The sequence below is a fragment of the Colias eurytheme genome, chromosome 1 (genome assembly GCF_061535395.1).
Source record: "Colias eurytheme isolate Ceu_HAF_F1 chromosome 1, ilColEury1 Martin Lab GWU primary, whole genome shotgun sequence".
Lineage (NCBI taxonomy): Eukaryota > Metazoa > Arthropoda > Insecta > Lepidoptera > Pieridae > Colias > Colias eurytheme.
The window spans coordinates 7,885,348-7,912,095 of record NC_142980.1 but is presented as its reverse complement, the minus strand read 5'-3'; the positions used below and the strand labels follow the sequence as shown (position 1 = coordinate 7,912,095).

The 26,748-nt window shown below is 33.4% G+C and overlaps 3 protein-coding genes and 1 long non-coding RNA gene across 7 annotated transcripts in view; 2 read left to right on the top strand and 2 right to left on the bottom strand.

Moving 5' to 3' along the window:
* Glut1 (Glucose transporter 1) overlaps positions 1-12,369 on the top strand; it is a 41,463-nt gene extending 29,094 nt beyond the window's left edge. The window contains exons 6-17 of the mRNA XM_090102948.1: positions 1,785-1,922; positions 3,541-3,636; positions 6,068-6,228; positions 6,318-6,442; positions 6,804-6,974; positions 7,067-7,203; positions 7,292-7,450; positions 7,526-7,738; positions 9,750-9,974; positions 10,057-10,196; positions 11,420-11,535; positions 12,166-12,369. Coding sequence (XP_089959074.1) covers positions 1,785-1,922; positions 3,541-3,636; positions 6,068-6,228; positions 6,318-6,442; positions 6,804-6,974; positions 7,067-7,203; positions 7,292-7,450; positions 7,526-7,738; positions 9,750-9,974; positions 10,057-10,196; positions 11,420-11,535; positions 12,166-12,254 — 1,770 coding nt within the window. The 3' untranslated portion in view covers positions 12,255-12,369. The remainder of the gene's footprint in view (positions 1-1,784; positions 1,923-3,540; positions 3,637-6,067; positions 6,229-6,317; positions 6,443-6,803; positions 6,975-7,066; positions 7,204-7,291; positions 7,451-7,525; positions 7,739-9,749; positions 9,975-10,056; positions 10,197-11,419; positions 11,536-12,165) is intronic.
* Positions 12,370-16,591: 4,222 nt separating this feature from the next.
* On the top strand, positions 16,592-17,546 carry LOC149911115 (uncharacterized). The gene is made up of 2 exons (XR_016457562.1): positions 16,592-16,860; positions 17,207-17,546. It is a non-coding gene; the product is annotated as an uncharacterized LOC149911115 (long non-coding RNA).
* Positions 17,547-22,282: 4,736 nt separating this feature from the next.
* Blos2 (biogenesis of lysosome-related organelles complex 1 subunit 2) lies at positions 22,283-24,672 on the bottom strand. Of its 4 annotated transcripts, none has more exons than XM_090110304.1 (5): positions 24,588-24,672; positions 24,332-24,396; positions 24,121-24,251; positions 23,326-23,437; positions 22,283-22,999 (listed from the first exon to the last, which is right to left on the bottom strand). In XM_090110304.1, the coding sequence occupies exons 2-5, from the start codon at positions 24,372-24,374 to the stop codon at positions 22,860-22,862; spliced, it is 426 nt and encodes a 141-aa protein (XP_089966430.1). In that variant the 5' UTR covers positions 24,375-24,396; positions 24,588-24,672; the 3' UTR covers positions 22,283-22,859. The 4 variants fall into 4 exon arrangements, with proteins under 4 accessions (XP_089966430.1, XP_089966319.1, XP_089966499.1 ...); XM_090110193.1 differs by having other exon boundaries at positions 24,332-24,394; positions 24,585-24,649; XM_090110373.1 differs by having other exon boundaries at positions 24,332-24,391; positions 24,585-24,642.
* A 611-nt stretch (positions 24,673-25,283) lies between these two features.
* On the bottom strand, positions 25,284-26,636 carry LOC149911113 (tubulin alpha-1 chain-like). The gene has a single exon (XM_090110078.1). It carries the CDS (start codon positions 26,634-26,636, stop codon positions 25,284-25,286), a length of 1,353 nt encoding a protein of 450 aa, XP_089966204.1.
* Between the last annotated feature and the right edge of the window lie 112 nt (positions 26,637-26,748).

Sequence of the window (26,748 nt, the reverse complement as noted above, 5' to 3'; positions counted from 1 at the left end):
TTTTAGTTACATCACCTATAGCTCAAGAACGGCTGAAGGGCTTTTATTTTTTAATAATCTTTGGTTCGTTAAATTTGTCTCCACTAGGATTAAGATGCTACAAGAGAACGACTACCCTGGGCAGACCCAGGATGAGCAGCTAGCAATCCATAATTAATATTATAAATGCGAAAGTAACTCTGTCTGTCTGTCTGTTACTCAATCGCGCCTAAACTACTGAACCGATTTGCATGAAATTTGGTATGGAGATATTTTGATACCCGAGAAAGGACATAGGCTACTTTTTATTGCGAAATATGTACCACGGGCGAAGCCGGGGCGGACCGCTAGTAGTTAATATAAATAAATGGTGAATTATAGAACGAAAAATTTGCGAATGATGATGAGATACTGTTTTAATAACTTGAGCGGTATGAATTTGAGTAAGCAACAACTTCACCAAACTAACGACGAATATTGGTTAATAATAAAATACAGATTGAGCGTACTACAAGTGGGATGTGATTAATCCATTTGAGATATTAAAATTTAAAATACAAACTGTGGGACTAAATTACAAGGTGAGCGGCGAGAAATACAGAGAGGGCAACTTAAATATTAAGATAGAGAAGACTAAAAGTTCACTTTAACAAGGTTTCATAAGCTGCTTTGTTAATCATTATTGGTTACTAAATTCTTTTTTGAGGTTCTTATATTTTTTATTTTAATACGCTTCGTTATAAAAACTACAGATTGTTTGATGTTCCTAGAAGAAGATTATTTGTTTTAAGATGACTGAAGCGTCTTATTTCATTTCGTTTTTTGTTCATTTGCTTGAACTGTAAATGAATATTGCTTTATTTTTTTGGGATACATTGTTTCGTTTAATTGCCTACTGCTAAATAAGAAACCTTTCAATGAAAGTTGAACTCAGACTCTGCTCATCATAGTATTTTACCAAGTGATTTTTCTATTCGAAACATTTAATTTACACAGTATAAATAAATCATTTGCCAAATAATGAAAAATATGCAGGACGTAACGTTGTCACTCAAACAAATATTAGGTCGCTCAAAATATTATGAAGTGATTATGAACCTGCTCATACTTAAATAAGTATTTTAATGAATGTTTTTAAATCGCTGTTCTATTGATTTTCATGACTTACAATTAGTCGCTCACTTAGTAATTCTATAAACCCAATTAATAATATTTGTCACCTAAAACTTAACAGTCACTCGTTTAAATACTACCCGATATAAATATCAGTTTACAAAAGCTTTATAAGAATGTAAACTCAAAATATATCTTGAATGAAGAAGGTTGAAAGATACATTTCTGCGAATAAATTATGCAAACTGAAATAACATTTCACTGGAAATACATTTGATAAAACCTACAATACTTCCAACATAAAATGAGAATAGAGCTATTGCTCTCTGCAATCTTGGATTAAAAGATTAAAATGCACGAGAAATATTGAGGATTGAGCTCGATATTCCGTCTATTTTCATTTCATAATAGGTTAAGAATACAAATAAAATTTATTTGTTGCTTTGTAATGAAAAATGATGCAAATAGCATAATAATCTTCAATAATTTTTATTTCTTCAAGGTGTTGAACTGTTGGTAATAATAATAATCTACAATTGAAAGTTTTTGTTGAGATAAACTCAAACTCAAACTCAAACATTCATTTATTCAATTAGACTACTATTTAGTAGCACTTTCGAATCGTCATTACATAGTATTTTTAACATTTACCATAATAGTTATTACAATGACCTATATTATGAAATGTCAAGGTGAAACGAGACATGGTTGCCATCAAGCAAGAGTTAGACACTGTGCAACAGGTGAAGGAAGAAATAGAAGAGTTGCGTGAATATGTGGACAGGCTTGAAGAACATACACAGAGGCGGAAGCTTAGACTGCTGGAACAAGTACGATATTTCATTTTATTATCCTTTTTTGATTTTTTTTTTTAATATTCGATAACAACAGAGTTTACTTTTTTCCAACTTATACACGGAAGCCCACAATTTAAATGCAGCTTTTTAAATTACAACTTTCATTATTTATCAATAGTCGATTTTATATAAACCGCAACTTAAAGAGTTCATTGGTGGTTCATTGTTAACTTTTCAGATTACAAATATTGATGGTATTCTATTTTACTTTTTTAGATTTAGTCAATAAACGAGGCTACGATGCTTCACTTTAGCTCTATTATGAACAAAGGGCTTGGTTCAAATTTTATTTATGAAATAAAAGAAATTGTGGTAAAAGTTTAAATTCGAGAAGTGCAATAACGTTATCGTTTTATTTTCATCCAACTCATATTTTATTTTATGTGTATTTTTGTTACACAGTTAGAAAGGTTGTAAATAAAAGTGTATTGTATTAAAAACTAACAACAATACATTTATACATATTGAACGATGAACAAACAATTCTGTCCTGTAGATCTAAAAGCTTACCAGATTTTTGCATGGATTTATCAATATTTTTATTAATTAACTGACCATTGTAGCTCGCTTTTAAAAACCTTAAATTGTTAAATATACTTCGAACCCAATTCGGAATTAGGTATAGCAAAGGACAATAATTATTAGTTACTTTCTAAACACGTAATCGTAATTAAGTATAACTATGTCGAAGAGAATAAAGTTATAATCATATAAGACTAGATACTATTAACTACTCTAACTGCTGCTAATGAATATTGACATAAGAAATCCATTTTCAAATCATTTAGGAAGCTATCTTCGGTATTTCTATTGTCTATTTTGAGCGAAATGGCTTTTTTCAACTTTATCGCATCCCTGGAAATAAGATTGAATGGTAACTTCGTTAGTATCGTGAAAGAATATAAAAGTGTTTAGTAGTACCTAGTCATTAACTCAATTAGGCACTAGCTTCAAGTCACTGATCTACTTATAAGGTCCCCGTAGCAATAGTAACCTTAACTCAATTTAAGGCTACGATACTGTATTCTATGTTTTAAATCTAAATACAATTTTACATCTTAACATCGATGCAAACAGCAAACACCAATAGTTACAGGTATCTTATATAACCTTATAATAAAAGAAAATGCTAAAATTATAACGAGCACTAGTTACACTTAGTTCCTCTGTTGTACGTTACTTGTTCAACTTGCTCTCAGCGATGTTTTCAACTCTTTGCGTAAGCGAGACTAGCGAGCTATTCTGATCATTTCAGGTTCTGAAGTTGTTTATTTTGTAAGGAATTTTGTTGTCAGATACAAGAGCTTTAGGTACTTTTAACGAGATCCTCCAGACCGAATTGATTTGATATTACTACGATTGTACCTGCGAAAAAATACATTTCAACATAACAAGAAACTGAATCTAATTCAAATGCCATAACATAAGTGAGCAGCGAAGTATCGATGAATAGTTAGTTTTAGTTTGTTCCTTATTCAGTTTCTTTTGTCTTAGCTGGTATAATTACTTACTAATAATACTTATACTTCGGTCTTCCTGCACATCGAAACTTCCATCATCAAGTAGGTAATTAATGTAAATTTTGTCGCAGGGGCTAACATTCTTCCTGTCCTACGCCATCTTAGCCGCAGTGCTCGGAATGCTGCAATTTGGTTACAACACTGGAGTCATCAACGCTCCTGGCAGAGTGAGAAATTTCTAATATTTATTTTATTTTATCACTTTTTCCATAGAATTATTTAATATTTGGTATAGCGGTTACGCGTTGGCGTGGAACGAAAAGGTTCTAGGTTTCGCTATCCAGTGGTGACTGACAAAAACAAATGTCGACTTTTGGCACGACACAGAAGGCTGACCAGTCCTCCAACAAACCTACTAGTCCTTAAAGGAAATCGACCAGTGAAACGTGTATACTGAATACTTACTGCATGTGACCCCTTCCACACGGGTGGTTACGGGACTTCACTTTGATAATAAGAACACAAAGGATAATAATTAAAATAGTTTGCAACGCCATGGCAAAGACTTGACGTTAAATCGATATTTAATAAAGTTCCTTATTACTGATTTTCAAAATTTCATATTTTCATTTTCGAACATGTATAGGTTACTGTAATTAATTCCGGGAAAATTTTCAAGTTTTAATTAAAAAACGCATACACTCACAATGTATGATTATTAAATAAGGTTCTCTGTAAAATTATATTTATAAGATGAAACAATACATGCATGGTATTTATACTCAACGTACACTCGCTGCATATTCTCGTTAAAATTTTATTAAATGTAATTATCGTAAAACAAAGGAATTCAGTGAACGATATTTTCATAAACGATACAATAAATTATTGAAAATTGAAACATTGCTACAGTATATTGCTATACTGATGTTTATTTGTTATTTAAACATACATATGGGGAATTTTAAATACTCAAATATTTTTATTGTTTTTAAAATTTAACAATTTTAGCAATATGAAAATATGCTAAAATTGTTAAATTAAGCAAAACCAGTACACACTGGGTCTGCTTTCCTTAACTACAGTGTGCAAATCGCATTCTGTTTATTATTATAACAATTTGGCATCCATCGAGAGCGTGCCTTATTATTTATTAAGTATTTATAAGTTTATTTTTTTAGCAAATATTATCCATGTACTTCTGATTGTAGTCTTCTAATAACTCGAATTTACCATATTTTATAAACTAAATTGGACTGTAATTATATAAATAACTTAGAAAAGAAGCAAGTTTCAAACAGGTATTCTTATTGTTCGGACGATATCTTGTTATCTAGTATATAGACTACAGGCCCATGTTGAAAAAATTATGGGTCATTTGACCCACCACCTGACCTATCTAGAATGATATAAGAGCATAAAATAATAAGATTCAGCACTATGGCGTCACTCGTAAGCTGTCCACCTGAGTGCAGATGAGAATTCGAAAGTTCAGGTAGAGATTTTCTCCCCTTGTCTCCATGATTTTTGTACGGCGTTGCGGAATAATGGCTTAAAAGCAGTATAGAAATAGTATGACACAGATGCCGTACAAAAATTGTGGTCCACAAAGTCGGAATTTATTTTTATTTTTCGACAGTTGTATATTCGACAGTAGTATTTACCCCGGGTAAATTTGGTCATTTGATTTTGTACGGCATCTGTGTCATGCTATTGCACGCCTCATAAGCGAAGCGTTGAGGTGGGTACTACTGTCACTTCGCGCAAAACATCTGATTTTTCAAACTTAAAATGTCTTTATGTATCATACATTGCACTTGTAAGATAATACATACACACACATATTAAGAAAAAACACTATTTTTAACGTTCATGATATTTTTGATGTCATTTTTGTTATTTAAACTAGTTAAAAAACAGTTTAAAAAAGTTCTGTCTTGGACGTCCGTGTGTCTGTATGTGCGGATCCTTTTTCTTGTTAACACGATAGCGACCGAAATACTTTACTAATCGAGTCTTTTTTTTTCTCTTACGCTTGAGTATGCTCAGGAATAGAACCCTTTCATTTTTCAGGGTCTGATTCGATGTGGTTTAATTGTTATTAAATAAACAAAAATAATAATTAATAAATATTTATTAAAAAAAAATTATGAGGCGTGCACTTTTGGATTTTCCAAATTATTTCTATACTACTTTTAATCAATTATTCCGCAACGCCGTACAAAAATCATGGAGACAAGGGGAGAAAATCTCTACCTGAACCTTCGAATTCTCATCTGCACTCAGGTGGACAGCTTACAAGTGACGTCATAGTGCTGAATCTTATTATTTTATGCTCTTATATCGTTCTAGATAGGTCACCTGGTGGGCCAAATGACCCATAATTTTTTCAACACGGGCCTGTAGTCTAATAATGTCCTATAATATATTTTATTATTTATTATTATTGAAATGATATTATTTTGTATGATTTTTCAACAGTGTATACTCGAGCAATTTTATTGAAATGAAATTGAATTTCGTAGACAAAATTGCACCGTAATAGGGCACAACTTTACTTGAATCAAAATTGTTTGCATATTTTTAGCGACTGACATAGTTATCAAATGTCATGCAAATAAAAGTCATATGACCTAGTTTATAATTACGTACCTACAGAATATCGAGAACTTTATGAAGGACGTGTACAAGGACCGCTATGGCAAGGACATCCACGAAGACGCCGTCAACAGACTGTACTCTATCGCAGTGAGCATTTTTGCAATTGGTGGCATGCTCGGTGGATTTTCAGGTGGAATGATAGCGAACCGTTTCGGAAGGTATAGTTTTATGCTGGTTGAATAAGCTGTGACTGAAATTGATATTACTTATTGAAATGGACACGAGACTAATACGTTTTTATAAACAGGAAAGGTGGATTGTTGCTCAATAATATTCTGGGTATCAGCGGTGCAAGTCTCATGGGATTCACAAAAATATCACATTGTTATGAAATGCTCTTCTTTGGTAGATTCATCATCGGTGTCAATTGCGGTAATTACTCACATTTTTGTAGTTTTATATACCTATCATATTTTATATTTCATTCATCCACTGTTACCTAAATGAACTCATACCGCAATACTAATTGGTACAAAATGTTACGTGACACCCCCTATGGAACCACAATGGAACACATCGCTTCTATTATATTGATTTGATTTTAAACCACATTCTACTCAAGTTGCAACTTGAACCGTTCAATAATTAGTAATCTTGTCGCTTTAAAAGAACCCTTGCTGATAGTTGGAAATCTTCAACCTTCTTCAATGTTATTTAGTTTTAAAAAAGAATGTGTAGCAAATTGTTAAAGTTTACCGGACTTGATAGCATTCTAACTAAGAGAAAATTCCAGGACTGAATACGTCATTAGTGCCAATGTACATATCTGAAATTGCACCCTTGAATCTTCGTGGTGGACTGGGTACAGTGAACCAGCTAGCGGTCACAGTAGGATTACTCCTATCGCAAGTTCTTGGCATCGAACAAATTCTCGGCACGGATGATGGGTGGCCAATTTTACTCGGTAACTCAATTTTTACGCAAAAATTTACATTATTTTTTCTTTACTATTTGGTAGGTTCTGCTTTTATTTTTAATGGTACATATAATTCATAGGTCTTGCTGTGTGTCCTGCAATACTGCAACTGCTCTTATTACCCGCATGTCCTGAATCACCTCGCTATCTGCTAATAACCCGTCAATGGGAAGAGGAGGCGCGAAGAGCTTTGAGAAGATTACGGGCTAGCAATCAGGTTTGTCAATTTAATTGTAATAATTGCTACAATTTTAATAATGTCCAATGCGATTTGACGGAAACATGATTTCCATTGTTGATATTAGGTAGAAGAAGACATTGAAGAAATGCGAGCTGAGGAAAGAGCCCAACAAGCCGAGGCGTCAATATCGATGAGGGAATTGCTTTGTTCACCAACTCTCCGTGCCCCCTTGCTTATCGGTGTTGTGATGCAACTATCACAACAGCTTAGCGGAATCAATGCGGTATAGTTTAAGCTTTATAATGCTTTAACCTTTTCGTGATTCAAGATTGTTAAATCATATTATATTCAATTTAAGGTATTTTACTATTCAACCTCACTGTTCACCTCATCGGGCCTCACCGAGGAGTCTGCGAAGTTTGCTACCATGGGAATCGGAGCTATTATGGTTGGAATGACTCTCGTATCTTTGCCCCTCATGGACCGCACCGGACGGCGAACCCTTCACCTTTATGGCCTTGGTGGCATGTTCATCTTCTCCATCTTCATCACCATCTCTTTTCTCATAAAGGTGTGTTTAATACAGATTTAATTTCCAATTTTAGCTAGGGTGCAATCGAACAATGGGTTTTTGGGACGAATATAATATGTAAGGAATGAAATTTATTTTAGGACTTCATAAAATCCGTGACCTACTTGCTGTTCATTTGCATTCTAGTTAGCAGAAAGGAGGATTAATTTCCTTTGGATTTAAAATCAAATATAAAACTATGCGTTCAGATATAACAGAAATACAATATGACAGAAGGTCAATCTAATTCCATAAATTTATAAAAGAAGCTATGAATCTACAAATAGCAACCTATTGGACACAAAGCAGAATCTAGGACATGCTGAGCAATTTCCGTCACATCTGAACCTATACTAATTTAAGTTAGAAGGTAGCAGATATCTAACATGCAACGTCACCTGACGAATGTTGACTTATATCGGATATAAGTACTAAGAAAGGTTACGTCGATTATTTCCGAATAAGCAAAATGAGCCGTCAACTATCGACGAACCACTAGAAACCTATTTCATGGGTTCAATTAAAACTTTATTTGAAGAGTTATGAAAACACTCACTTCTCGGTTTAACTAGAATTTTTGATGGAAAGTTTATTTGCTCGGGTCGAGGTTCAATCATAGTAGATATGCGACTACGGAAGATATACCTTTATTTAAAAAAATAGGTATGCAAAATTTTGTAAGACAGACAATGCTTAGTTAACTGTGATTCTTTAAAGCAAAAAATCTTTTTTTCAATGTGATACCTCTAAAATCACATACTTCAAAATAAAATACAATTTTTTCTTGAGCATGAGATGAAAATATCGTCCGTATATTCGTTTATGAATTGTTAGTTGCCAGGGCATGTTAGATATCGGCTGAATTTGATATGACACCTGTCTGGGTGTGAAAAGTAACTTTAATTAAAATAATTTACTTATTTAAAACAATAACAATATTGACAAAATAACATTAAAATTACAATTAAAAAAATAACCCAGACAGGAGCTCTAATATTCTATAATATTATTATATGATTTAGTTTAAGAACGGAATTGGTTTTTAGACACTTTTATTGAAATATATTTTAAAATCATAATATTACATAAATAAAGTGTCAAACATCCAACTCCTTTTTCACCGTAGACTAATTTCTGCTTAGCACGCTTATTTGAACATGGCTTTCATCTATTTTACAATTTAAATATATCAATTATTTTTTATTGCAATACCATCAAAACCGATTTACCATTCATATATCTTCCTCTTTTTTTAATCAAAACTTATTTTTCCTTATTAAATCTCTCATATCTCAAGTCTTTTTAATTATTTTCAATACATAGTTTTAGAACTTCAAAGTATCCATAAATTTATTATTTCTTCTTACTAATCCATAAGTTCATTGTAGCATGTTCGTTCGAATATAGGTACCATGTGTTTATCATTTCAATATACATGTTTTTTTGCTTTTGCTTTGCAGTAGTTCCCCCCTCCCCCCTACTGCGACTTTCCTGTTTCCGAAACCGGACTCTCCTTAGGAAAGCGTTGTATATATAAAACATTTGACAAATAATAATGTTAGGTACATCATTCATACAGCAAGCACCAAACACGTTTTTATTCACAACACAAACAACAATGACAAAAATTAATCAGAGATAAAATGAAATCACGAAGAGCTCTTGCGCACGCGACTCTCGAGGATAGATTCCCACACAAAGCTGCTCAAAAGCAGAAAGCACTCACTATAGCAAACGCAATACAGCCAATAGATTAAACGGGTTTATTTCACTCAGCTAAATAATAGCACAATATTTATCCTTTCTGGAATTCGCTTCTTCAAAACATTTTTTACCTTTTTTCACAGCTCTATTAGCACTCTGTGATAACACCGCATCAAATCAGTCAAACTATAATTGAACTTAGAACAGACATACACAGACAGACAAGTGTGTGGTAACATTTACCTTTAGGTATCATTTTCGGCCCCGGTCGGTTACAGGAAAGAACTATTATGCTATCCCCTGATAGGAGTTTTTCGGCTATGTGCAGGAAATGATAGACTGGATGAGTTACCTGTCCGTGGTGTCGACGCTGAGCTTCGTAGTGTTTTTCGCTGTGGGCCCCGGCTCCATACCCTGGTTGATCACTGCCGAACTTTTCTCACAAGGGCCACGGCCGAGCGCGATGGCCATCGCCGTTTTAGTTAATTGGATGGCCAATTTCGTGGTTGGGATCGGCTTTCCCAGCATGAAGGTGATGGAATATATATCTGGAGAATTTTTATACTTTATCATATAAGATAATTTTAACCCATATTCTAACCATTTACTTACAGGCTCTACTGGAAAACTATACATTCCTGCCTTTTAGTGTATTCCTTGCAATTTTTTGGATATTTACGTATAAAAAAGTTCCTGAAACAAAAAATAAGACCTTTGAGGAAATTTTGGCATTGTTCCGGAATTCGAACGGCAGGTAAGTGTCGTTAGGACTGGATTGATTTAAATTTTTTAAATAGTTTGTAACGTGCACATCCTGTGTTCGTCACTCAACATCACCTACATTGATGTCTTTACACTTCATGTCCAATTTATGCGGCACGGCATCATGAAACCATACCCATGCGCACGCGTTGCACGTGTGGTGTTCATCTAATGTGAATATTATTATGTGTATTTTAATTGACATTACCTTCCCAGTTTTATAGACCGAAGCTGGGGAACATAAAGTATAAAGAGCTGTTTATTTCCGATCGATTACTGACCTATCTAACACTAAAATTCAAATCATGCATACCTATAACTAAGTAGAACAGACAGGTGCATGTAATTTATTACATGAGAAATAAAAAATAATCTTTAGTTAGGTACGTTCAATAAGAGACATAAAAGGTATATTTATTTCGGGTTTCAAAATACATTTATTATTTGAAAGGATAAGCTTTATTTTAAAATAACATATCTTTCTTATAATACAATTGTTGGGTTTTAATAGACACCACAATTTTTTGATACAAATGTTATATAAAGAATTTACAGTTAAGGGGCTGACAAGACCAAATTTAAAAGTGATTGCGCTCTACTATACTCCCACACAATTGGACAGTGTGCGCAAACGAGAGCGCAATATCACTGTTACTTGGCGGGACCAGGTCGTAGAAGAAAATAATAAGAAAATATGTGATTTAACGAAAAGTGTGGGTCATATGCGAAATATGACTCGTTAGAGTTTCAGCAGAGGTTTCAGGTATAAATATGTTGACTTCGTGTTTTAAATTGCAGACACACAGACGTCAAAAAAATAAAGACATAGAATCGTTTAATGATGATTTTAAGACCAATCTTTGCAATTATTTTCTATCAAGCCGATTTCGTCCAATTATGTATAGAGTCCGTCCACGTTCTTCGAAATATGATGAATATTAACATACTTATATTTTTTTGATGGGCTAGAATAATATCTTTGCTTAAAAAACTGCTCAAATAAGTTCAATTTGGTGTTTTCAGCCCCTTAAGTAAAATGTAGGTACATATTTTATTACATTAGGTACATAAATGAACTGAGGGCTCCGTGTGAAATTATGTAACAAGAACAATTTTGAGACGGATCCATACAACTTAGTATCTTTGTGTGATATACGTATAAAGTAGTTAGCGGATAGGTCGTCGTGGGTGTGACCGTGATGGGTGTGTGTACAGGGACAGTTTCCGCGACAGCCGGCTCTATGGAAGCATGATGAATTGCGTGAACGCATTGGAACAACAGTTGCCGCCGCCTCCGCCACCAGCCCCCGTCGACGAAAAACATGATTCACGTGAGAACCACTTATAGACTAACTATCCTTTACTTCGCCAGTTGGTCTACTGCGAACTGAAAACTACTCCAGTACTACCGTAGCTATCGTACCCCATACAGACCACTTTTACTTCTATTGTTGACGCTATAAAATTCATTTTGATATAATTTTACCTGTCAGCAATTAGGTAATTATAAATTATAATCATCAACATCATACCTACATTAAAGCACCGATTCAATATTTGAATAATTCTGTGCACTTCATGCTTTTCACTAATTACAGATTTGCCTCGTTCCCTTTTGTTTGGATTTGATCATAACATAAGGCCAAACGATGTTTCATGATGATGTTTGAATAAGGATTGTGTTCCGATGCATGTTGTTTACTTCTTTGTTTCTTTTTTTACAAATTAAAACCGTCGTATTCGGTTCGAAAACTAAGTATGTATTTTGAATATAATATCTGAGATTCATGAACATTACGATTTATAACATAGCTTTAGCCTTTCAGTAACTATATGATATTAAGGGGTTAGAACTAGTTTGAAAAAGTAGTGAAAATGATAGTGCTGGGCGCTGGGCCGTGCTTCGGCGGTTCACCTGCACACAATCTGGTAGGAAGCTCATAGCGCGTGTCGGTTTGCAGTGTCGGAGCAGTCGTCGGCTGGGGGGGAGGCGGGGCGGCCCCCCCCGCCACTGCCGCCCCCGAGGTTCCCTGCCACCGGCAACGTCTGACAATGGGAGACCGCTGCGCGTGCACCTCTAGTTGCGCCGATCAAGGCCGCCGCCAACTTCTTGTTTCATGGACTCAAGCGGCAAGCGGTGGGCCGTGCCTCTATCACTACCACACAACAAATGTTCTAAATTGATGTGATTAGGTTAATAAAACGAAGCTAGTCTATAAGTCACGGCGTAAAGTTAACATACCTAGTTCTTTAGTCTGTCATTTTATGACATAATTTATGAAATGCATACCTAGGTACCATGTAAAGTGCCATCGGTTTCTTGTACCCATTTTAATTAGATCTTCAAGAAATTTTACTATAAATGAAGACTAGATAAAATTGAAAATTTTGACAAGATAGAAAGATAGGTGATATTTGAAAAGATAAGTGTTCAGACGGTTACAATCTACGAAGTCATCTTCTGATATTATTTTAAAATGTTGATTTTGGATATACAGTGCGGTTGGAAAATCACACTATCTTTGGAATTATTAAAAAAGGATTTATTTAAATAAAAAGCTGATTATCAACGAGACTATACATAAAAATTATGATTGTATTGATTGTAAAATTTTTATTCGGGTATGCAACAACGCGTAAGATGTCATAGGTATTATTATGCCAAGAAATTCAAAAAGTAAAAATAAACAAATTATAATGTAAAATGGGTACGACGAGTACATGTGCTTACTAGAGCATGCATCCCGGTTACTGCCAAGGGACCGGTGTCGGTACTGTTTTGCAGCCACAGTATTTTCGGTACGTTCAATACTATAATGTAAACAGAATGTACAATGTACATACTCTTGAATATTATTATAGGATATACTTAATAAAAATAACATATGAAATATAATGACATTTATTTCTGCAATTATCACATGTCAAGTGCAAATAGGGCTAAATTAAATTAAAAAACAAATACTATTAACAGTATGATTTCCGAAATTATTGTTTTTTTACTTACTTTAATGTTAAATTCATCCTGTTTACTACTTATCTATAAGTCACTTTACCGTAATTTAAGAAAGAAATACGAGATAAATATTCAGATAATATCACATCGGGGTTAAAATACTGATATTCTTCCTGAAAAATAGCTATTTAGTATAATATACCTACCTACACCTATTTATTAGAGCTGGTTAATTAAAATTTCCCGTCAGTGATCTATAAAGTCAATAAGTTTCGACGGCTTGCAGCGTGTAGCTAAGCCTCGAACTTTTAATTAGCTACCGACAAAATGTAAGCTAAGTACCTGTTTTAGGTCGGTAAAGATCACTTTTAAACATTTCTCAGAAGTGCACTGATTAAATACTTGATAAATATAATTTGTGTACGTGGAAAGTACCAAGAATACAGGTTCCAATAGGTATCTCGTATTTCGCCTCCAATAGTACCGATGCTCTAGTGCTTACAGAAACGATAAATTAATATGATTGTCACTGAAATGTTCTAACAAAGATATTTACATGCTGTGACTCTATTTTATTGTTGATTTTTATAAATGATATGTATTATTTTACGAAAGTTTTTATTCTCTTTTGCTCATGATTATTATTGTTATACTTAATGGTAAATTAATGTCATATCTAAAATGGCGAACATAATTATAAATATTGTATTAACAGTATAAATAAAATATTATTCCGGTCGGGAGATATTATTTATAGCAGTTGCGGGAATTGATCATAGAAAAATATTTTTTTATATTATGTTCTGTATCTATCGTTGAGTTCAACATTATGCGCAATTATTAATGTTAATTTGTTTAATTATATTACCACGTGCAAGTAGATTTTTTAAGTTGTAGTATTAAGAGGTAATAATAAAAAATCGTATTAATTTCGATTGAGGAAAATAGAGTATGGTAAGTTATACAAATTGTGAAAACTTTTAAGAATGTAAAGCTTTTAAACCTAGTACGCCCCTAGAAGACGAAAATGTTTAATTATTTATTAGCTAGGGTTCACTAGTTACTACAGGGTTGTAGTCGACGTCTGTCTATCCGTGTATCTCGTAACTGCTCAATTCAAGAGACTTGAAGGCTGGCTAGTGGCTAGCCTGTCGTGATCGGTAAAGGTAACACGGCCTAAAATGTGTAACTAGACATGCGTCCTTACGATGACTGATCGATATTTGCGATGTAAATAATTATTTCAATAGTAAAAGCTGTAAAAAAAGGGAATGTATATAGTCCGTTAGCATTTTATTTTATAAAATGACTTCCTAATATGTTTATGTATATGTACTTCATATTTCTATCTTATATTATGCATTTATAAAATATACTTAATACTTAGTTATTTATTATTTGAATAAGGTCCAATAATAGCCCATCCTAAAAATGCATTGGGTTAAAGCAGGCAAATATTTTTTTCAGAAATTATCGTATTATTTTAATGTTATCTACCTATATCATTGCATAGCGCACAAACTCATTTATGACAAAGTTAAACCATCTGCTTTTTACGCACAATATAACTTAAATATCTAAATTATTCATCAAAAATGTCCATAATTTACAGATTTGCACAAATTTATATTTTATAAGTGTTATTGAATTATGTGTAGAAAAACTAAACTTTGCCTACCTACTGTTATTTTGTAACGAAAAGAAAGTGTTCCTACGCAATATCATATTATGTAAGGGTATTTTAAGGTTATTTTATTTATTTATTAAATTTAGTTTAAAGTTACGCTTTTGAATGAAAATGAACCTTGTGTATCAGACCTTAAATTAAGTGATCTCGTTGAAACATACCAAACGAAAGCGGGAACACCTTAAGGTTTTGTTTTGGAATTAGTTTATTAGTAATTTACTTATAGGTATAGTTTAGCTTGGATCTTCTAGAATAATTATCTACTTATGTTTATGTTTCTATTGTTTAAAGATATCTCCGAGGATAAGTCTAGAAAGTATTTAAAAATGATTTAGTATGGGAATTGGGAAGTGAGTCACGTTAGTCTTGGTAAATAGTAATGTAAAAAAACAAATTGTTACGCAATAATATTATACCTATTAGGTATTCATGTCATCAAAAAACTTATAATAGGTATGTTAATGAATGCGACTGAAAACTTATATATAAAGTACCTAACTGGGGATTGTAACAAAACGTCAATTAGATTATATTTTGAAACATTTTTACAATTTACCAAAATTATTGTTATGATTAGAGTGATTTTGAATAAAAAAATTCTAAAAGACCCAAGCTCGTAGCCATCGTGCTATACTTTGCCTACTGAAGAAAGCTGTAGTCAGTCGCGTAACGGCGCAGGATGCACGGATTGACAGATCTTACGGGAGCCAAGCCCCATTCGCTAGAAAATTAAACCCTAAAAAAATCTTCTAAAGCACTATCCACAGTTATTGCCACGATTATCTGAATTTTTTTAAGTTTCGTCACGGAGATTATCCCGTACTTGTACAAAAGGAACTTGTAAAATTTTATTGGAACTAATACTTGTTATAAAAACTTAAAAAATAAAACAAACGTGTTTCCTTTCAAATTCTGAAATTTTGTTTATCTCATTTTTTATTTGTGACTATTTGAAATGCACTAATAATGACACAACCACAGATTAAGTACCAGTAGATATGCAATGCTATGGTGAAAAGAGATAGATAGCTACGCTTACATTATGTGAGTGAAGGGGATGTAGATACGTTTTTTTTGTCCTTATCTGCGTGGCCACTTTTTTGTTTGGCCCCTGTCAAACCTGGGCCAAACAAACAAAGCAGATCTGATATTTAATTAGTTTTCTTGTGTCTAATGTTCTTTTTGGTGATAAATACATTTTGAAGTTAATTATAAAAGTGTTCTGAATGTACTACGTGTACTGAGTGTTTATAATTATGGGTGGTTGCAGCGTATTAGGCTATAACAGCCGCATGGAAACAAACGCCGATGGAATTTCATTTCATTCGTAAGTAAACAATTAAATAAAGATACATAATATCAGAATCATTATAATTGACTGTTTCCTATCAACTGATCATTCTTATTGTTAATATTTCGTGGTAATTTTAGCTTTTAAGTGTAAGATAACCTCAATCACAATGTTGCCTGCAAATGGGAAAAAAAGTCCACAAAATTGCAAAAAAATGTTTGTCCCATAGTTTTCCAACGTATAATGGCATTTGTATATATGGATTGATGCTAGTCGGTAAAATTGGGTACCATCTAAAAAGCGAGAATATGTTCAAAGAATTTTAACGCAATTTTTTTGTTTGCAAACCTAAATAATATCTCCTTGAGTCAAACAATCAGCATGAATGTAATTACTTATCTACATTTTAAGAAGTTGATTTTAAATCACAATCAAATTCCTTGTTAGATTTCCCTATAACCCTAAGATAGATTATTTTCATATGCGTTTATTAAACTTTGTTACATATTAAATTGCTTTTTACATTAACTCTCTAGTAAAATAAAAGTAAAATATAAATCTAAGAATTTATATTTTTTAGTTTGAATCTGTGCAGTCAGTATCGGCAACACAAAATGATGATCCAAATTCCAAAACCATCAACGAGCTATAGAGGAGTTAAAAGGAATAGACAGAAATCAAATGATTAAAATGTGTCCCCAGGTGCTAAAACTCGAAAACTGGTTTGTACTAAAAAAATACATCTTTATTAATAAAAATAACAAGTTATTTGGTAAAACAAAGTTAATAATGGATAAAAATTTATAACCGGAGTAAATTAAGCATTAATTCCATTTTATTTGCCATTAATTGTTAGCATTTCTCTTTAAAAATGTTTTTATTTCTAAAAGCAGAGTTGTTTTGATGCCATAGTTTCAAATTTAATATATTGAAGTATTGTTATTTCTAATTATTTGCTATATATGTATATTAATGTTATACTTTGATACCAATACATTGGTATTAAAATAATTAATATAATGGCCTTGACACAAAAAATATTTTATATTCTAAAATTTATTTTTTCAGTTGCAGAAGCAAAAACAGATATCAGCTAATCGTCTTAAGAAATTGCTTGTTAAATGCTTATAAATATGGAAGAAACAGAAGTTCTCCGCAGCATCGAAAACGGAAATAAAGATTTTCTAAAACTCAAGGAAACGATATTCAAGCCAATTACGCAACTTTTCCTTATGTCTAAATTTCATAAGCCCAAAAGCGTACATTTACGTACGAAAAACATTCGACATCGGGCTACGTAGATTTTGTACCTACTTGATTTTTATGTTCCAATATTTGTAATCGGCCCTTAGCACAGAAATTTATACATGTGTAAAATAACCTATGATAATAAAACACATTGAAACTGTATCTGAATTTAATATTCCTTTATTTGTGGTCTTCCCTTCTCGAATGTATATTATGTATATAAAAACTACAAAGGTAAATTTTCATTGAAAATACGTCCTCAAATTCACCTAACATTATTTATTTATTACACTGAATTGTAATAAATAATTAATGTAAGAGTGAATTTGAGGACGTATTTTTAATGAAAATTTTCCCTAAAATGCAGGAAAGTTTATAAAATGGCAACACTCGAAGATAGAGCGAAATGCACTGAGGTGGCCACGCATGTTCTGAATCTAGTGGTACTAGATCTGTGGACACAACATTATGAAAGGGCTTGCACGTACCGTCAATCCTTACCTAATCCCTTATTCCTTTAGAGCTACGCGCTAGTTACGGTTATATGAGCTTTAGCATGCTGATAGAGACTTTGAGCAGCCCTCTTTTGGAATTATATGGAACCGCTATATAACGTTCAACGTTTTTGTAAATAACCTGCTTTTAGAACCAACAAAAGATGATGAAACATTTTACCGAGTACCTAGAATTACGAACGAGGGTGACACGCATGTGACACGATTCTATAATGATATTTTGTAAATATTCATAATTTTCCGCCATCTTCAATTTCACTTTTACTTTTAATACAATTCATCAAGGCAAATGCAGTATTACACACAATCAACATTTCAACCTAGAATGAACAAGGTACAAAAACGAAATGATAAGGTAACTACGCCCATGTTACGCGAAACCATGCGGCGAACATAGGCATGTTACATTACATAGAAAATGCTCAATCAAATACTTTAGTATATCCACCCTTATATTAATCCTCTACTCACATGAATACTGGCAACACAAAGTGCACTGTGCAATTTTAATCAAAACGTTCAATAGGTAGTTGGTCCATTGAAAAGTTACATTTGGGGTCGCATTTTTTAGAGGACGCAATTTTATTTTTTTTTATGTGTAGGGGGGGTCAGTGTGAAGCTATCACCAAGTTTGTGGGGTCGCCACCCTTGTCCCACGGCCGCCATCTTGAAAATAGCGGTTGAAATGGTTTTTACGATATATCTCTTAAACTATTTATCTGATAATAAAACAATGTTGACATTATTCGTTGCAAATTAAATTCTCTACAACTTAGGTTCAGTAACTTTTTGTCGTAGAACTATAAACAATAAAGTTATAAGCGAAAATGTTCAGAAATTAGAGATGTTTATATTTTTGAATAAAACTTTTTTTTATAAGTTTACGAAGAAATTATATCAGACCATTTTTGTAGATTGTTTTTCGTAGAACAACTTTTATTTACAACATTTTTTCACACATCAAAAAAATAAAATTGCGTCCTCTAAAAAACTCATGGTCAGGCCTAAAAAATGTAACATTTCAATGGATCAAGTGTAAGGTGTGTCATATCATTCAGCTATGAGTAAGTAAGTAGGCATGGGCGTAGCCACGGTGGGGCAGGGTGGGGCACTTGCCCCACCCTGGCTCTGGCCTGGAAAGTACCTAACCAAATCTAAAAAATTAAATTAAATTATCTAAGTACCTACTGACTACAAAACTTAGTATCCGTAAGAAAATTCACTCTCGAAAGTCGTCACACAAAAAAATGCTATCTAAACAAATAACTTGCGCCCGACCCCATGCGTAAACAAACGTAATCCTTTTATTTTTCGTTTGTGTGTTTTTGGCCGATATCTCGAAAACTATCCACTTAAAGGCAAAAGTTATTATGACTTTTTTGTAGAAAGTAATATTTCGCATCTATTATTCCTTGTAAATCTTTTTTGTAAAACGAAGCGTTTACTATTTATGGCCCATTTAATGAAACGTTTTATCGTTTTTGGCTAATAATTCTTAAAATATTAGATTAATCAATAAAATACATCTATCCATTTTTTAAGATCACTCTATTCTCTACAACTTTTGTTTGAAACTTTTTTTTAGAGTTCCGAACCTCAAAAGGAGAAAACGGAACCCTTATAGGATCACTATGTTGTCCGTCTGTCTGTCTGACTGTAAACACCCTTTTTCTCCAGAAAGCGTGCAGGTATCAAGCTGAAATTTATATCGAATACTCAAGTCTACGGTCCCTTGAAGCTGTGAAAGCCAACGCAATCAAAAGATACAGCCGTTTTATGCTGCAAATTATCGCAAATTTCGACATACGCAAGGGAATCAAAACCTACACCTTCCCGTGAACACAGTCTTGAAATTTGGTAAAAAGCAATGTCTTATAGCACAGAGAAAGAAAAAATTGCTAAAACATACATTTTAGAGTTACAACATAATAAAAAGTAGGTTTGTTCGGAGCCCTCGGTGCGCGAGTCAGACTCGCACTTTGCCGGTTTTATTTCTAATGCCCACAATTTTTGAGTTATTTAATACGTTCAATGTTGAATTACCGGGCTTAAAATGGAGAATTTCAAGGTATGCATACCATATAATGCTACAAATTCAACAAACTTATTAAAAATGATGTCCTGTAGTACTTCAAAATTAATAGTTTATTTCCTCAACTGCAATAGTAATAGACTTTTAAAATATTTCATTTTATTATATTTCGTACAACTAAATAATATTGAGTATATTATTTTATCTTCTGATGCAAAAATAAAATACAAGTAAACGAAAAGAGTATATTTAGAAAAATGTGTGATAAAAATCATTTTTCTATAAAAAAATATCTAAATTTTATCAAAAATCCACTTGCATTGGATATATCTTCTTCGTCTTCATTACATCCTTTTAAAAAAAACTTTAAGGCTCCCGCGTCACCCGCCGAGCGCCGACATTTCTACATTAAACGGATTACAACTCAAAAACTATGGCACTAAAAATGGGTAGATGCATTTGTTATTTATTAACCAAAAACGATAAACCGGTTCATTAAATGGGCCATAAATCGTAAACAGTAAGTTTTACAAAAAAGTTTATAGGGTGTAAAAGATGCAAAATTTTACTTTCTATAAAAAAGTCGAAATAACTTTTGCTCTAAAGTGGATAGTTTTCGAGATATCGGCCTAAAACTTTTCTTTAAGATTGCGAGCAAAACTCCACCTGTATCTGTCAGCTTTTTTGTGTTTTTATGGTCAGTAAGTGACCCTAAGCTTCCCGTGAACCCAGAATCTTGAAATTTTGTATTAAGTAACGTCTTATAGCGCAGATAAAGGAAAAATTGCGAACCCTTTAGGTTTTGATTCCCTTTCAAATGTCGAAATGTGTGAAAATTTGCAACACAAACGGCTGTATCTTTTTTATTGCGTTGGTTTGTAACTATGATTTTTTCACAGCTTCAAGAGTTCGTTTTTTTCCTTATAAGGTTCGAAGCCCTAAAAATTAACCGGGACTAGACTTAGGATAAAGTTGCTAGTAACATATTTTTTTTTATTTTTGCCCCACCCTGAGCCCATGGCTAGCTACGCCCATGTAAGTAGGTACACTTGAAACTTGTGTAGGTACTTGGAATAAAAGGTAAATAATCTTCGTAAACGACTGCAAATAATTTATTTTGATGTTTTAAATTGCCTGCCCTTAACCATAAGACGATTTTTTTTTATATATAGGAATAGCCAGGCATTTGACTGCACCATTACCTGATGGTAAGTAGTGATGCAGTCTATGAAGGGGCATGCCTGCCTAGATAGAACCTATTCACTCTTGCCTTGAATGAGTTTAAGTTGTATTTATCTGGGAAGACGGAAGCGGGTAGGGCGTTCCAATCCCTTGCAGTTAAGTTGATGAACGATTTCTGATAACGTTTTGTGCGGATAAATGGTACGTTAACTACGAAGGGATGGAAGCCTGCGGCACGTATAGATGTTCGATGGTGAAACGGTGAAGATGGAATGAGAGCGTGAAGTTCAGCTGAACATTCACCAAAGTGCAAGCGGTAGAAAACTGAAAGACACGCAATCTTACGTCTGTGATCAAGACTAAGAAGTTTACTCTTGGTCAATTTCGAGTCAGCTATCAGCCCAACAGCTCGTCTTTCCATCGAATCCAATGCTCCCAGATGCGTCTTCGCAGACCCAGCCCATAAATGGCTACAGTACTCCACACACGATCGAACTTGTGCTTGGTATAGTCTTAGAAGCTGTTCCGGTGTGAAATACTGCCTGACCTTAGATAAAATGCCGAGTTTTTTTGCGGCCAATCGAGCTTTGGATTCGATGAAAGTACCGAAGTTAGGATTCGATGACAGAGTTACACCTAACAGATCGACATTAATCAAAATTGAGGATATAACTACCTAGGTCCTTTTTAAAAATTGATAAGTTGCTCGACCCGGCTCCATCCGAGTCGTAGAATTTTATTTTTTAGTAAAAAATTTTAACATAACAATATTGTTAAAAATTCAAACATTAGAATAATGTTAAAATCAAGACGGAGCTGACAAATCTCACAAAGCACACTGCACTGTATATCATTCAAATCCGTTCAGCTGAGCTAACAAGCTAATTTAATGTGAGAAGCTTGCTTGAGGAGACGCTTAACTTACACAAAAATTAGTATAGTAAGTTAAAGATTCCTAAATATAACGCAAGGTGCAATGGAATGAGATTTTACAGATGAAAATTGCTCCAAACATCTGAGACTGAACATCGCGCAGTCATATGAACTTTAAAATACATAGAAATGCTCAACCTCTCCGAGTAAAGGATGGCACTAACTATAATACAATTTTTAAATAATATTTTTTGGTTCAACTACATGTGTGAAATTAAAAAAAAACACTTTTAATTGGAATCAACTTTATATTATTAATATTCTAACAATTGAATATTTATTTTTTTATTAAATTACAATAAATCATTCTGATAAGCTATAATATACAAAATTTATATATTTCATGAGATGTCAAACAATTACTTTTAAGTATGATTAAACAATTTTGTCAATATTTTTATTACATATTAATTAATTACATATTTAAATCAAATTATCTTCAGCCATTTTAATTTTGTCATAAGATTGTGTAATGTCAATTATAATAATAATAAACTCTGTCACAAAGTGACATATTTTGTATGATTCTTTATCAATTCTGGGCGGTTGACACAGGAAGTACTAAGTACTTAGTGCTTGTCACACCACTAAGCCCCAATATTGACCAATAAGAAGTACTTAACTGTTTTCACATAGGAGCTGGTACAAGGTATTAGTGAACAGTGCTTATGTCTCAGTTTACACATTGATTCTTAGTATTAGTAACAAGCACTTAGCACTTAGTCGCTAAAGCCATGTAAACTGGTCATTACACAGCTCAGTTACAATCTTAATTAATGTGAAATTTTTCTTTCTATAAAGTATTATTTAACTACTTTTCTTCTAGTTCCTTGAATCTCGCTTTCAATTGCTTTGTGTAGCTGTCCAAGCTATACGCGCTTGCCTCAAACTGACTCACTTGAGCATCAATATGGTCAATTTGCGATAGTAGAGGTTTGAGGACCGTTTCATCTGTAAATAATTTAAAATTTATGTTAAAAGACATTAGCATTTAAAGACAGTAAATAACCCTATTGATTTAGAAAATGATTAACATGAATATTAAATAGATCTAAGAAGAGACCATACCTAAGCTATATTTTGTTATGCCTAGAGTTTCCAAGTTTTTTATAATACTTGTCAGTGCAGGCTACGCTTGTGGTACATAATATATAGCCTATAGCACTCTGGGATCACATTATATCCAACAATATAAAAAAGGAAAGATAAAGATTAGGTCTCAGTTAATTCTGAAATAAGCATGTTCAAAAAAACAATCACTATTCATATTAACTTACACATTTCATTGTATTCATTCAAAGTCTTTGCCAAATTGACAGTAAGATTTTTGAGATCAGCATATTTAGTTATAGCCAATCTATTGATCTCTTCAAGTAGTACATAGTGATCCTAAAAACAATAAACATTCATTAGGGTAATAGTAATTTTCGTTTCACTATTTATATTCAGTTAGTGGTCAAATATATGGTTTTATTATTATATACTAGCTTACCGCCCGCAGCTTCGCCTGCTTTGTCAAATAAATTATGTACTAAAACCTTCCTCTTGAATCGCTCTATCTATAAAAAAAAACGGAACTAATTCCGTTGCATGGTTTTAAAGATTTAAGCATACAAAGGGACATAGGGACAGAAAAGGCGACTTTGTTTTACACTATGTAATGATTCTCATGATTCTAATTCATGCCAATCTTTTGTAAGGGAGAGGCACATACCGTTATTAATTGTCTTTAAAGTAAGCTCTTACATCTAACAGAAAATAATTTATCTCATATAGACACATGCTATTATAAAATTCTCATTGCGTTTATATAATAACTAGCGGTCCGGCCTGACTTCACCCACGGTACGTTTTCTCTCCATAAGAACCATCCTCGTACTTCAAGGAATATTATAAGAAAGAAATTAGTTCAGCCATTCTCGAGTGTTGCGCTTACTTAAATTAGCGATGCATTTTTATTAAATAGATAACATCTGGACTGAAGATGGCAAGAAACATGATCGATTTTTTAAAACTACATAGAATTAGGCTGACGCAATGAGGAAATAGTCATAAACCTTATATTTACATACCTGTCCAGCTGACATTTCCCCCTGCAAGTAGTCATTGGTACGCTTGAAAAGTTGTGTTGCTAATCGGCTTATGACTGGATCATGTGGATCTAATACTTCGAAGCTTGAACAGCTCGGAGATACATGCAGATCTGAAAAACAAGATGCAAAAATATTGATCATTGAATGAATTATGAAATTATCTTTGGAATAAATAAATATGTAAACAAACCAATATTCTTTTCCTCCGTTGACCACTTTTCTTCCTCTGACATCCTGGTGTTGTCTGATCCTACTGAATTTAACGAAAATTATATAAAATTAGTGATTATCTAAATAAGCATAAAATTTAGTGAAATTGAGCCCCTTCCCTACGATGTTTATAATACGAATTGAATCTACCTTTACAATTTATCTCACTATTTAACTTTCACATAGATTTTATATGAAAAAGAAAATATCGATTCTTATTTGTTAAAAAATACCTTTTGAATGAATATAAATAATACACCAAGTAGAAATTTTGGAACTGGGAAATGACAATTGAGTATTGACATTTGACAAGACATTTGACATCTGACAATTAGTAACAATGTGACATTTTTGACAGCGTTTTCCTCCTGTGTTGAGTGTGTTTTCCACGCACTGAAAACAGCGTTCATGTGTGGGTTGAAATGTGTAAGCAATTTCAAAAAAAATAGAAAATATTACACACTATACTCACAGATTATACTTTATTTATGCCATATTTATGCCTTTTTTCAATTACAAATTCCATAGTGTAGGTTGTAGGTAATATCGCTATATTATAAAATTATGAACGAGCATATCGAGCATACATACAAAAAATAGGGCCAGCGCAGATATGGCGGAGCGCAGCGCAGAGAATTTTTATGTTCGGGTGGGTACAGATATGCCGCAGCGCAGTGCTTTTTTCATTATCGAACTATTATCGACAATGTCCTCATTAAAATTCAAAATCAAACTATTTATTCCCGAGAAGTATCGAAGAGACACATGCGAAAGGTAGCGCGCTGCGCTTTTTCTAGTAGGTAGTAGAGGGAATATTCTTTAAAATATAAATATTATGTACTTGCAAATTTAATTTATTAGAATCCAAACAAAATGTATTTATTAATTAAAAAGTATACAAAAGCCTATTAAAAACATCTAAAATTAATAAATCAATATTCTTCACCACCTTCTCCTTCACCCTCGCCTGAGTCCATCCCAACTTCTTCATAGTCCTTTTCTAGGGCAGCTAAATCTTCACGAGCTTCTGAAAATTCACCTTCTTCCATACCTTCGCCGACGTACCAGTGAACAAATGCTCTTTTGGCATACATCAAGTCAAACTTATGATTCAAACGAGACCACGCTTCTGCGATCGCTGTCGTGTTGGATAACATGCAAACAGCTCGTTGTACTTTAGCTAAGTCACCACCAGGAACAACAGTAGGAGGTTGGTAATTTATTCCAACTTTGAAACCCGTTGGACACCAATCCACAAACTGTATAGTACGTTTTGTTTTTATGGTTCCAATGGCTGCATTTACATCCTTAGGAACTACGTCACCACGATAAAGCATGCAACATGCCATATATTTTCCATGCCTAGGATCACATTTCACCATTTGATTGGCAGGTTCAAAGCATGCATTAGTAATTTCTGCTACGGATAATTGTTCGTGATACGCTTTTTCTGCAGAAATAACTGGCGCATAAGTCACTAAAGGGAAATGGATTCGTGGGTAGGGCACTAAATTGGTTTGAAATTCCGTTAAATCTACGTTTAATGCTCCATCAAATCTTAAAGACGCGGTAATCGATGAAACTATTTGTCCAATTAGACGGTTTAAGTTAGTATAGGTGGGTCTCTCAATATCCAAGTTTCTTCTGCATATATCATAAATAGCTTCATTATCAACCATAAAAGCCGCATCAGAATGCTCCAGAGTAGTGTGAGTTGTTAAAATTGAATTATAGGGCTCTACAACTGCAGTAGATATTTGCGGCGCAGGATATATCGCAAATTCCAGTTTTGACTTCTTGCCATAGTCAACTGAAAGCCTCTCCATTAGAAGTGAAGCGAACCCTGATCCAGTACCGCCACCAAAGGAATGGAATATCAAAAAGCCTTGCAGACCCGTACATTGATCAGCTAATTTCCTCACTCTATCTAGAACTAAGTCTACTATTTCTTTACCAATAGTGTAATGCCCTCTAGCGTAGTTATTGGCAGCATCCTCTTTACCCGTTATAAGTTGTTCTGGATGGAACAATTGACGATACGTTCCTGTACGTACTTCATCAACAACTGTAGGCTCCAAATCTATAAATACTGCTCTGGGAACATGCTTACCAGCACCCGTTTCACTAAAAAATGTGTTGAAAGAGTCATCTCCTCCACCCACAGTCTTGTCGGATGGCATTTGTCCATCAGGCTGAATTCCATGTTCTAAGCAATATAATTCCCAGCAAGCATTACCAATCTGAACTCCTGCCTGCCCACCATGTATGGATATGCACTCACGCATTTTTTAGAAAAAAAACTCAACCTTAAAATATATTTTATGGATCGCTGACTTGCTCCTTTCCGTACGGACCAATCTTTAAAATGATAAATAAAATTTTCTTTTCCACAATGAT

Bases quoted from the DNA above. Each gene is read 5' to 3' on its own strand.
- LOC149911113 (XM_090110078.1), bottom strand. From the start codon at position 26,636: ATGCGTGAGTGCATATCCATACATGGTGGGCAGGCAGGAGTTCAGATT.
- Blos2 (XM_090110304.1), bottom strand. From the start codon at position 24,374: ATGTCAGAGGAAGAAAAGTGGTCAACGGAGGAAAAGAATATTG. The intron at 23,438-24,120 runs GTATGTAAATAT...TATTGTTTTTAG, and splicing joins GGGAAATGTCAGCTGGACAG to GATCACTATGTACTACTTGA. The intron at 23,000-23,325 runs GTAAGTTAATAT...AATTATTTACAG, and splicing joins GAATGAATACAATGAAATGT to ATGAAACGGTCCTCAAACCT.